Source organism: Thalia democratica, chromosome 5 (genome assembly GCF_965202585.1).
Source record: "Thalia democratica chromosome 5, ktThaDemo2.hap1.1, whole genome shotgun sequence".
NCBI lineage: Eukaryota > Metazoa > Chordata > Thaliacea > Salpida > Salpidae > Thalia > Thalia democratica.
The window spans coordinates 12,063,532-12,076,808 of NC_139169.1; the positions used below are offsets into that span (position 1 = coordinate 12,063,532).

Genomic DNA, 13,277 nt, shown 5'->3' on the forward strand with positions numbered 1-13,277 from the left:
CTTTTTAAGATCAAACTGCTTAAAAAAATTAAAAAAATTATCTAGCATCTAATTTATACCTTATAGTATTCATAGCATTAGTTGATTCATATCGCAAATAAACGTTATGTATTTTTATATTAATATTTTAGTTGAAAGTACAACATAGTTGAATATTATTATAGAATTCAAAATACGTTTGTGCATTTTTATAACTACTAAACAGTAGAGCTTTTAGTTAATATACAACAATTTTTAAAAAAATTCAAATTTTTAGTAGAACTCTTTGTAGTAAAACTAAAATTAATTTTTATATACTCATTTAGAAAATTCAAATATACTAGTTTTAACTTACAAAGAATTTGATTTTTCTAGATTTACTAGATTAAAATACTTCATATACCAATTAATTAATTATTAGAATGTGCACTTATTTAAAAATTTATAATAAAAACACCATTTAGTTGGTAAAATATTTCCTCGCATTTAGTAATCTAAAATATGTATTTATCAAATTCTTCATAGAGGTTTTTTAGCTTTAATAGGTCTAAAATCTTAACTCTGCAAATTTTTATTTAATATTGCAATATAGTATAAGAGCGAAAACAAAAATACAAAAGTGCAAAAAATACTTACATTTTACATTGAAAATAATCGTACAGTTTTGTTTTTCAATAAGAATTAAACAAGTTAATAAGTTTTCTTTCTAAATACAGACTGCATATAAACTTTGAAAAATACTTCAGTAAGTCGAAAATTTTGCAATATTTAACAAATATACTTTTAATAACACCAGCTTTAAAAACACTTATTATATTTCTAACTGTTTATAATTGATTTTACAAAACATAGTGTATTGGTACAAAATAACTACTATTAATAAAGAGCATGCTTATCAAAAACAGTTAATTGATTTTTTGAAAAAATATCTTAATATATTTGCATCAACTTGATGTTATACAGTTTAAATTGCTTCAAACTTATTAAATAAAATTACTATTATCAGATTTAAAACAGTAAAAAAATATTTGAAAGTAATATAAAAAACTTACTTATAGTTTAATTGTTTAAAGCAGAAAAAATAAATAATTTAAGTATATTTTCAAAAGCAATGTAATTACTTTCATTTTGTTTTGTACGATTATTGAATTGAATTTATTTAATTTTCAATACAAAAGCAGCAATTTGTGAATGCACTACTTTTTCAATTTCTTGCTTACTTGCTTTCGGGTTTGATTTGATGAACGCGCTTATATTTCCAATACATTCAAGCTAAGTAAAACAAAATTAACAAATTAAAATAAGAAGAAAAAACAATGATTTTCTTAGTTATCATAGAAATTATTTAAAAAAATACTTTTAAGGACATTTTTTAAGGCCATAGGGGGGTCAAACATTTATTTTTATCAAAATTAACTTTGGCTTTATTATTAAAGCTTTAAGTACAAACTTTAAGCCAGTTTTTATAGAATTCAAAAATATCATTGAACTTTTTAGATATTTAATTTTTTGTAAAAATTTTCCAATATAAACGTATGGACCGCAAATTTTTCGGGGTCAATTTTCTCGGAAATTTTAGAATTCACTAAAAACCTATCTCCTCCTTCATTTTTCAAGCAACCTTCTTCAAATTTTCAGGAAACGTTCCTTATAATAAATTGAAAAACAAAATTACTTGAGAATTTTAGTAATTTAAAAAAACAAAAAATTATCACAAAAGAAAAAAAAAAGTGTTTTTAAAACATATTTTTACAAAAAATTGTTTTAATTTCAAAGTAACGTTTTTTTGTTATCATATAAAGATTAGACTGTGAAAGTTTGAAGAAGATTGCTTGAAAAATGTAGGAGGAGATAGATATTAAATGAAATAGCCTTTTTTCGCTGTTTTAGTTTTCCCATAGGGAACCTATTATGCGGCCCGACTTTGACTGGTCATATCTCAAAAAATAATTTGAATTTTTTAAAACAATAAAAAGCATCTTGAAGGTTAGAAAAAAACTCTATAAAATAAGATCAACTTGTAAAAAAACATGGTTTACCCCCACCCCCTATGGCCTTAACTTATATTGAAATTAATATAATAACAGAAACAAAAAAGGAAACAAAATAAATAAGTAAAAGTTATAAAAATTAGAAATATCCAAATTAATTTACATTTTCAAGATTTAGTTAGAGTGTTCAAAAATACGTATAAAAATCGCACATAAATGTGACATAATCGTTTAATTTAAAAAAATACTAAGGTAGTAAGTAAACATTTAAATGAATTCTTAAATCTAAGTCCGAAAGGAACCATTTTTAAACTTAATAAATTAAAGTATAAAATAATTTTACTTTGTCTATTTTAACCATTTGCTTAATTTTTTTTTCAGATTATGATAATTTCTTTTTATTTTATTTAATACATTTGTATAACGCAAGAAATTATTCAAGAAAAAATACTTAATAAAAAATAAAAAACTAAGTAAATATACATCTAATTATAGATTACACCATGCTTACATAGAACAGGGTTTACCAAAGTGGGAAATAAAGCTCATTTAGGGGCAGCTTTAGCTTTAAGGGGCCGTAAAATAGTAAATGCGTAGTTTACTAGTATAAAGGGGCCTTATTTCATAAATGGGGGCAGTTTTTTTTCGCCAAGGGGACGTTTATAGAAATGGGTTTGGGAAGCCCTGACATAGAAGCTTACTAATGGTTTACTAAACTTGTATAGTAAATGTGTTTAGTAAAATAACAATTGTAAACTCTATTATCTAAACATTTTTTTAACAAATAGTTTAAAAAGTGTTTACTACCTAAATTAAAATACTAAAAGTATAAAAGGTTTGATTAAAACAAATAAATAAAATATGACAAATAAATTAACAAGTATTCATTTTTTCATATCAAACTATTTTAACAGTGTAATTTACAATTTATAATTATTGTTATAATCTGCTTAAATAGCTCTCCAGTCTTTACATCAGAATTACTTTTATTATAACTAACCAAAACTTATGCTTGTTTTATTTTCAATTTTATCAAATTAAAATTTAGCAATATTAGAGATAAAACTAGAAATTAAACTAATTAATAAGTTCCAAGAAAAATATAAATAAACAAGTGTATATATATCCATTCATTCATAACAAAAGATAATAAAAAAATCGCTAGTTTGACCTTAATATTTTGTGTTTAGAATTAGAGCTTTTATTTGAGTTAATTGTTCACCATTTTTATTGTTGTGAATTAAACTATTTCTGATTAAAAGCAGAAAACTTTTGCTAGTTGCACTTTAGTGCCATCCTTAATTTTTTTGTAAAAAGTTTACCAACTCTTGCATTAAACGTTTGTAAAAAATAATTTAAATTAAATAAACAAACTTTTGCCTGTTGAACCTTATCACCACCTTTCAATTTCTTGTACACAGCGCTACCAACTCTCACATTAGTAAGCAGGTTGTACATGTTCTTGCTCTTTTCATCATTGTTGTTCACATAACTCTTCAGAGCAAGCTGTAAGTTTGTTTGTTTTTAGTTGTTGTTTCATTAATTACTTCAGTAAATGTTATTTAATTTATATATTCAACTTTTCATGAAGAAAAGAATAATGTTAAGTCGATTGTTGTTAATGATATTACAATGCAATCTAGTGATTTATTAATATAATATACTATAAGACCTTATACTTTTTTGGAATAATTTAAATTTTTATTCATGACTTGTCATTAAAACTACAAGATGTATATGTTTGTTGGTTTAATTTTTAAGATTTTTAAGGGTAGGGCGAAGGACTTTTTTAGTCTTCTTTTTATTTAAATAACCTTTGGAACGTTTAAAAATGAGACTTTTTTTAATTTTCAATTAAAATAATTCCAGTCTGCATCTTTTTTTTATAAATAAAAAATAAATTATAAAAGCTAAAGAGCAACTAAATAAGTTAAAAAGTTAAAATAAACTTTTAATTAAATACAGTCTTATTTCACAATAATAGTTGGCACCTTGCTTACAGGATCTATTTTACCAACTAATTTGATTGGTTGGCAATCTTTGAGGCAACAAAGCCAGCCTTGTGTTGGGTTTAAGTTTATAATGAAATTGAAATAAAGATATTAATTAAGCTTAAATTTTGAAAACATTATTATCAATCTAGCTTCAATACCTAAATATACTTGAAAGTTACAAAAATATTCTATAAAAATATAACATTAAAAAAAATTCAAAGTCATAAAAACAGTCTTAGACTTATTTGAATTATAGTCTTAGACTTACCAGCCTGATTCAGACTGATTTTTTTTTCAAGTTCAAAGTAGCATTATTTGACTGATTTTTTCAAAATCAGTTCATAAAATCCTGTTTACATATCAAACATCATACTTTAAACTTTCCTTAGTTGTAAAAAGTATTTGCTTAAAAAGATTAAAGTGTTAAAATAAGACTTAACATGTAAAAACAAGCAAGACCTTATGGCAATAAATAATTTCTATACCAATTTAATACAATTTTCTTCAAAACTTTGCTTTAAAAAAACTTAATATACATAAAATAAATAATATGGTGACCCAGAATTGAGCAGTTGGCTGTTTATCAACTTTATATTAAAATTTTTCTTATATTGGACATTGTAACTGAACTATGCTTTAAACATAAAGTACACTTTGAATGTTTGGAAAGCCTTTTTTAAGGCAGATAAACTTACACCTTTCATCTTTATTTTCAATTAATATTCTCATTAAGTAATTTTTCCTAATGTTCGAGTATTATTTAAATATTTTATTGTTTATGTAGAGAAATAAAAAAGATACAGTAGTATTTAAAACTTAAAAGATTTTATCATTCATGAGTTAAATATTTTATTAATTTATTTACTAGACATTTAAGATACTTAAAAAATTAGCAAATTAATTTAAGTAAAAACAATAATTATAAAAGTCTTAAATTAATTTGTATCACATTATACATTTCAAATCAAAAATTTTCATATTTTTAAACTTATTTGTTTTTATATTTAAAACACAATAGAAATTAATTTTATATTCTGTGCATACTAATTATTTATTCGTTTTGAATGTTTTAGTTTTTCCTTATAAATAATCTTTACTTCTTTTAAATTTCAACTAAGTTTTTTATTTACTTTTTAATTTCGTTAAATAACACAGAAAGAAAAACTTTATTTAATATTTATTTTAAAAGTTTCAATGCAATTAAAGCCAGAAATCTAGTTTATAAAAAATAAAAGAAAAAATAAGAAAACTATTTACAAACTATAATTCAGTTTTGTAAAAAACTACTTGTAAAGCATTTAACAAATATATAAGTCAGTTTTTTTTTTTTTCAATTGTCATACTTGCTTAATCAGTTTGAAATAAAATTTTGTAATTTGTAAAATCTAAACATTATGTTTTAGTGACAGTAACAAAACATTATAAAAACTGACCTAATCTAATCTACAAGTTATGTGACTCAAACTCCATTGAACATTCATATTTTATAATTTGTTGTAAAGAGATTTTTACCATCAAAAACTTTTTTACAAAAAATTAAAAACTTAATAAAGTTACAGAAAAATTCTAACAGTGTTTTTAGACAGACTTAAGAACTAAATTGAAAAGCTTTCTGTCAAAATAAAACAAAATTTTAAACTATGTTTAGAGAATACCTCATTTTTAAATTTAAAGAAAATATCATGAAAAGTCTACAGAGCCTAAGCCTGACTTACGCATGCTGTGAGACATGCTCAAGTCAAAACATAAACAGGGTTCGTGCGCAAGTTTTGTTTTCATTTAGCCTGACTGAGACCAATTTAGCCTGACATTTTTTTAAAGTAAGAAAACTCCCCTTAGAAGTCTTTTTAGGTATTGGGAGGTCTTGATTAGTACTATTGTAGTCTCTGACTTCAATCAGCTTTATCTCAAAAACATTTTGAGCTTTAAAAAATTGCAAAAAGCTTAGTTACTACTCAATAAAATAAGACTTAATTGTGAAAAAGGTGATTGAACCCCCCCCCCTTATGCCCTCAACATAACAAATTCAGTGTTAAGTTTTAACATAAATGTTATATCTAATCTATTACTAGTGTAAAAATTTAATATAAATTACTAAACACAATTGTCCAATTTAATTAAGCACTAAGTAAAAACATTATAACCAGAAGATTTATAATAAAACGACGTGCATTGTCATGTTTTATAAAAATTTAAAATGAAACACTTACATGAGTATTAAAATTCAAATAAACAGCTAAGTTGTTAAACTAAACTGTAATGTTTAAACCAGGGTTTCCCAAAGTGGGCCAAGTGGCCCCCTAGGGGGCCATGAGCAGAAAAGGGGGAAGAGGGGGGCCATGAGCAGTAAAGGAGCCCCAGAGAAGCCATGAGGCCATAACTTGAAACTTACACTAAATGTTCTTGAGTTGCAGATGAAGAGCAAAAAAAAAAAAAGGTCTTATGTGTATTTATGGCAGTTTAGAAACTTACACTAGATGTTCTTGAGTTTCAGATGAAGAGCAAAAAAAAAAAAGGTCTTATTTGTATTTTATGGCAGTTTAGAAACTTACACTAGATATTCTTGAGTTTCAGATGAAGAGCAAAATAGAAAAAAAAAAAAGGTCTTATGTGTATTTTATCGTAGTTTATGAGTAATCTATATGTTGAAGGGGGCCATTACTCATTCAAACTCAAACTCTTTAAAGGGGGCCATTAGCAAAAAAGTTTGGGAAACCCTGGTTTAAACTGTATTTTTTTTATGAATTTTCATAATCATGATGCATATAATCTACTCAAAACAAATTAATGAAAATTCTTAAATCATTTTTAGAGATTTAACAAAAGGTTGTAAGCATTTATTTTTACAAATACCAACTGATTTTGTCATTAATAACTAAATGTTTTTTTAGAAATAAATTCACATCTCAATTTGATCTTTTAAATCAAAAATTTTCAAGCATTTGAACTGAGAATAACTGAGATTTTCAAGTTTTTTCATAAAAAACTGATTTAGCCTGACGTTTTCCAACTTTTTTCAAAAAAACTGATTTAGCCTGACATGGCCTGATTTAGCCTGACGCGCACGAACCCTGCATAAAAGTGAGCCATTTAGTACAGTTAGACTCAGGTGTAACTCAACTAAAAAACTTGTGGTCTGATGGTCAAAGTGGTATGATCAAACCTTTTTCAAACTTTAAGTTATTTTACACTTTAAAAAAAGATTTTAAGACAGAATTAAGAAGTAATTTAAAGATTTTTATCATGTTTCAAAATAACACTAGTATTAAAACTATTTAATTTTACGTTTGCAAAAGTCTAACAAAGCTTAAGCCTTAACTTACATCATAGTCCTGACATAGGCTCAAGGAAACATAAAGGTTTGATAATACCAAATACCACGTCAACCATCAGATCTTTTTTTAAAACTTAAGAAAGTTATTTTATACTTTAGACAACTTTTAATAAAAGTAATGTCAACATTTATTAACTCTAAAGAACCAGGTACTTTATGCATAAACATACACAACCATCGCTAATTAGATGAAAAAATAACTGTATAATAAATCAAATAAAACCTGCTGTAACAAAACAAGATTGTTGTCAAGACCATTGTCCTCAGCAACTGATTTGAGAAGATTTGCCATTATTGAATTGATAAGACTAATTAAATAATCTAAAAAACATAAAACTTGAACATAATAATTATGTATTTTTATAAAACTGGGCTATAAAAATAAAAACCTAGGGTATAAAAAAAATGCCATTATTAACTTATGCATTGTAACAAGTTAAAAATAGTATAAATAGCTATAAATAATTTCCTTTTAAGTTACTAAAACATGTTGTGCACAAAACTTACAGTTTTTTTTAACTATGTTGTCCAATGATTACTTGTCATTTACTTACTACTTATAAATAAAAGTTTTATACAATTTTGCTATTAGAACATTTTTATTGTGAATATATGTCTAATTTTAAGTTTTCTACCATGTTTGTTATAATTAAGTATGAAAAAACTCCTTGTATTAATGTGGGTTTATATTAGTCTTAAGTATTTTAAATATATGAAGTATCTCAATTCAGTTTTTATATTCGTTTTATAAGTAAAAGCTCAGAGAAATAGAAATAAACTTTAAAATATTTAATAATATGAGAAACTACTTTTATAAACTACAAAAAACTTGTAAGCAAATTATACTTAGTCATTATTAACATATAGAAACTAAATTTGTAAGAAAATTAAAAAGAAAACAATTTTAATAGTTCTTTTTTATTTATGTAACGTCAATAACATATACTTAAGACATTTAAACATTTAGGACATTAAAAATTTTAACACAGAGTGGGTTTGGAACATTTTAGCTAGTATGTTTTTATTTCTTATACTATTTTACACTGTAATGTTTAAATTACAAAAATAATAAAATAGAATTATAAGTATGAGATATTTTAGAACTGTGTAACAGGTTGAAAAGTGAAACTGGCAGGCTCAAGGCCTTTGAGTAAAGTAGAAGAAAAACAGACCACTAGAAAAACAGACCATGCCTTCACCAAAAATCATGATACCAGCATACTTAGGTTGAAAATGGTTTTGAAGTGCTTGGTGAATTTGTTAAAAATAACTGCAGATGCTGCATGCTGTTATCCTATTTATAACAATGAAGTGATATTTTTTATGATATTTATTTACAGACAAACCACTTCTGATTGTTTCTTTGAGTAATGACAATTTATTTGAAGATATTACGACATTAAAAGACATAGTACTTTATAGAGTGTAAATACATATTGCATTATAGATAGCATAAAGCATGATAAATTTTTATCAGAGTACTTTAAATAGACTGGTGCACTTGTAACAAATTAACTTATTTCTTAAGGACATAGGAAATGCAAACAGTAGCCCACAGGCCAAATGCAGCCTACAATGTGTTTTTCAGCTAAAAACATACTTTTGATAAAATTTTAAATGAGTCTCTATGGTAAAAACTTTTTATGAGACTCTTAATTTATTAGTAAGATAAATACAAATATTAAATCTTTCGTGTTTTATTTTCACTTATTTTCCAATATCTAGTTTAAAATATTAATGGTCTAACAGTTTAAAAAATTGTTTAAAGTAACTGAGGCCTTATAAAGACTTTCTGTTTATCAAGTGTGACTCACAGGCAACTTTTTCTTTTTATAAGGCTGTCTTGCCCTGACATGTTCTAATTCAGGGTAATTCTATAGAAATTAACATGGGCTATGAATAAAGCTTCTTAAATCTTAAACTTAACTTGTTTCATAATATAAAAATATTGTATAACCTAGTTAAAAAGATTATGTTTTAACAAAGTGTATAAAAAAATTAGACTACAGGTAGATAGGTATAAAACAAAGTTCAACAATGTTGATATTCTGTCTTAAAACTATCTCAGAAAGTAAACATACAAGCTAGTTATTAAACCCAATTTATTTAATCTTGAAATACCAAAATGTTCCACTTTGTGAGTCCAATAATAATAATTTAAGAACATCTATTTTTTACAAGTTTTCTTATCACATTGTTTCAATTTATACTGTATAATTTAGCCAGCACTTGCTTTTAAAATATTTTTTTAAATTCAAATTATATTTTGACATAATAGGGCAGTACAATAGTTTTTTTATAAAAGAACCAAATGAAAAAGGAACGAAAAATTGTTTAGTTAAAAACCTACTCTGATAATAAGCAGTCTTTCTCAAACTTTTACAGTCTAAGCCAGGGTTTCCCAAACTCATTTTCTAAATCGCCCCTTTTTCAGAAATTCGAAAAATAATCGCCCCCTACGATTTTACAAAGTAGTTTTTCTCTTGAGTAGAAACTTTTGAGCCGAAAAAGTTGTGTTCGAAATGTAACTTAGTCTAGTACTTCTTATGCACGCACTTTTGGGCTGTGTTCAAAGTAATTTACAGGGCTTGAGAAAATAAGTTACATTTGTTTTCTTATAAACCCAGTTAAGTGTATTAAAATACTTAATTATTAAAAAGCCTTGTGTAATCTGTAATTAATCTTGTTTAGATATGAACTGTTTTGAAACTAATGAAACTTTTAGGGTAGTGGTGGACAACTTTTGTAGTCAGCAATTCATATATACTAAAAAATCTTTTCTAGTTTCAACTCGTTTAAAAAATGTAATTGCGGGCTGCATAATTTGAAAAATAACATATAAGAAAATTAAAAAACTCGAGCAAAATTGTAATAAAATGATTTAGTATTATTCTGATCTTGGAAATACTATTATGAACTGAAAACCAAATTGAAAGTGTATTTCAAAATATTAAGTATCAAAAAACTAAATTTTGATTCTTTTGCACAATTAGTTTCCAAGTTATTTAGCATGTCGATATTTGACTGGATTTTAACCGTACGTTACCCATCTGAATCGTAATTTAAACCTGACATTATAATAATCTCTCATATAACGAATTTCGGACATTTAGAAGTTAATACTAAGTAACTTGTTTAAGCCGCACAAAATACTAAAATTATTTTATAAATAGGCATATTCTAAAATTACTGTTCCAGAGATTAGGAAACTATAAAAAATGAACAGTTTATATTACACATAATAAAATAAATAATAAAACATAATTTATGATCTAGTTTGAGAAAGTTTGACCGACTGGTTGATTATCTCACATGAAAAGTGGTTTCATCAACAGCTTCAGTTAATGAAGTAAAGTTATTAATTTTAATGGTAAGATATATTATAAGAAAGTTACTTGTAAAGTAAAAAACTTAATTTTAAACTTTTTAAACTACATGTTTTGTAATAGAATACCATTAAATAGTATTTGACTTGAAATAACCTTTAGGAAACTAAACCTTAATTTTTACATTTTATTTTTGATCAAACGAGCGCAGACTACAATCTCACAACAAGCTGACAATGTCTAAGACGTTGGGCTGTGAATGATTTAGCTGTGTCATTTTTTCAACTTTACCCACAAACAATCGCTTCAGTACTTCGTACTTAAGCCCGCTTGTTTAAAATCACAATAGCGGTTTCCCGCGACTATTCCTGCCTGATGAGTCCTAATAAGGACGAAACCGGTCGTAGGATTGTCTCGGATGCTGTTGTTGTTGATCTTGCGGTAAAGTTCATTGTTTATTATTATATATATACTTTTTTTTTACAAAATGATAAATTTAAATATATTATATGCAATAACATTATGCATAAACATAAAATCAACTAAAACATAAAACAAACATTCATTAAAAAATAGATCTATATAAGATATTAAATGTTATGTATTTTTTGTTTTATTAATACTTAGTTAGTAATAGACTTTATTTAAGTTAAATTTTAGAAAATATAAATTTGAACTTTTTTTTTGGGTAAAAAGTGCGAACTCAAGAGGAAGTCTACCGTAATTAATATTTATTAGGCATAATGCAAATCTGTTGTAGAATAAATAACTTAATAAAATTTTATTATAAAAAGACTACTTAAATACAATACAAACCAGGTTAAATAAAAAGTATGTTGAAAGATTAAATAAAACAAAAAAATTTCATAAAATAATGTCTGCTACTGAAGTCTAATATAATGTGAAGGATGAGGTTCATGACTGCTTGCAAGTTTTTCTTATCTGATTCTTAATCAGTAATAAAAAGCCTCCTTTACAAATATCTAGATTAGATCTCTTGCTCAAGATGTTGATAACTGATCTGAAAGCTTTCTCAACAACAAAGCTAGAAGGAAAAACTATAAACAACAATCTATATTCCTCTCAAATGATTGGATACTTTTGCCTTAGTTTTTGTTGAGTCCAAAAGCTTTTATTTCGTTCTTTGGAAAAATTCACTTTTAGCTCAAGGTCAGTCACTTTTCAAAATACAATTGTATTTAATATAACTATCACCTCATGATATTTCCAATTGTTTTTTGAAAAGTCACTAAGTTAGAATAAGAAATAAAGTTATACAAGGTTGCCAATTTACCTAGAAACTTAATAATATATAACATTGTTTTTTATGAACGATTTATGATCCCAAATAACATATATGTCAGGTTATAAAATGATGAGAGGGATTCCGATCGTCTATGATATATGTAATTGTTAAATAAGAAAATGCATGAATGAAAATATGTAATTTACTTGAAAGTAGGAGTCATAAGCACTTGATTTTTGTCACTATATTTTACATAAATAAAATAAAGTTTTTCGGTTTAAATTTTATCTCAGGGTCAAATATTTAATGGCAAGCTAAAATTAGTAAAATAGGAATTTAAAAATTAAAAATTTTATGACAGCCCAAAATTTCAAAATCGCCCCCTTTTCGCCCCCTTACTAGTTATCGCCCACCCTTTCGCCCCCTTACTAATTATCGCCCCCCGACTTACTAAAATCGCCCCCAGGGGGGCGATATCGCCCACTTTGGGAAACCCTGGTCTAAGCTTTAAAGCATTTGTGTTGTAAGATTTTTTAACTTTTTATGTTATGAAACAAAGAACATATTTCCTGAATATTTTAGGTTAATCGTAATTGCTTCAAAGTGTAAATTTTTAGTAATTTTTTTAAGCTTCAAAAGTTTGAAAATGAAACATTTCTCCTCTACACAATTGTATCAATTTTTGTTTTTACTAAACTAGCTTGACTATATCTTGTAATTTAGAAAACTTTCAATGTTCTAAAAAAGAAATCTTATAGAACAGAATATGATCCATTAAACATAAGGCAATGCTTTCTTTGTAAAAAAAAACCTTCCTATGGTCTTAACTTAATTTTTGCCCTCTTTCTAATATTTTGGGTTCTCACTCAATGTGAGGCTAAGTAATGTTTTTACTTTATTGAAATAATCTACTTGACCACCACTGATATAAAATATCTGAGATATATAAATCAGATTGTTGACATTAGGCTAGACTTAGACTTATTATAAATTCTTGATCTTGCAAACTAACTTGAAATTACTAATTGTGATATGTTCTAACCAAACTTTTAATGCATATCAAGATTGTCCTGGACATGACTTTAAACTGTATCCTGGTGTATGACTCGATAACCGAAAGGTTTTTTCGTACACCAGGTCCTAGGACCAAATATTTGAGCGTTTTTTTTTTTTTTGTTCAATAAACAGTAATATATAAGAAAAATTTTAAAGGTGAATTTACAAATAAGCTATTTCAAAGGTCTGTCTACTTAAACATTTCTTTTGCAAGATAAGTATAGGAATAAAAATACTATTATAAACAAAGATTTTTGTTTAACCCCACTGTTGCTTCTTATTAATGACAGCTTCTACTAAAAATCTTCATGTGATTAATTGCTGATGTGGCCTGCTTGAAACTTCAATAAA

General features: G+C 25.6%; 1 protein-coding gene across 1 annotated transcript; it reads right to left on the reverse strand.

The window, feature by feature from the left end:
- Window positions 1-736: 736 nt before the first annotated feature.
- On the reverse strand, window positions 737-7,615 carry LOC145837119 (uncharacterized). Its single transcript, XM_082944888.1, has 3 exons — window positions 7,522-7,615; window positions 3,345-3,476; window positions 737-1,251 (listed from the first exon to the last, which is right to left on the reverse strand). Exons 1-3 carry the CDS (start codon window positions 7,588-7,590, stop codon window positions 1,135-1,137), a joined length of 318 nt encoding a protein of 105 aa, XP_082801014.1. The 5' UTR covers window positions 7,591-7,615; the 3' UTR covers window positions 737-1,134.
- Between the last annotated feature and the right edge of the window lie 5,662 nt (window positions 7,616-13,277).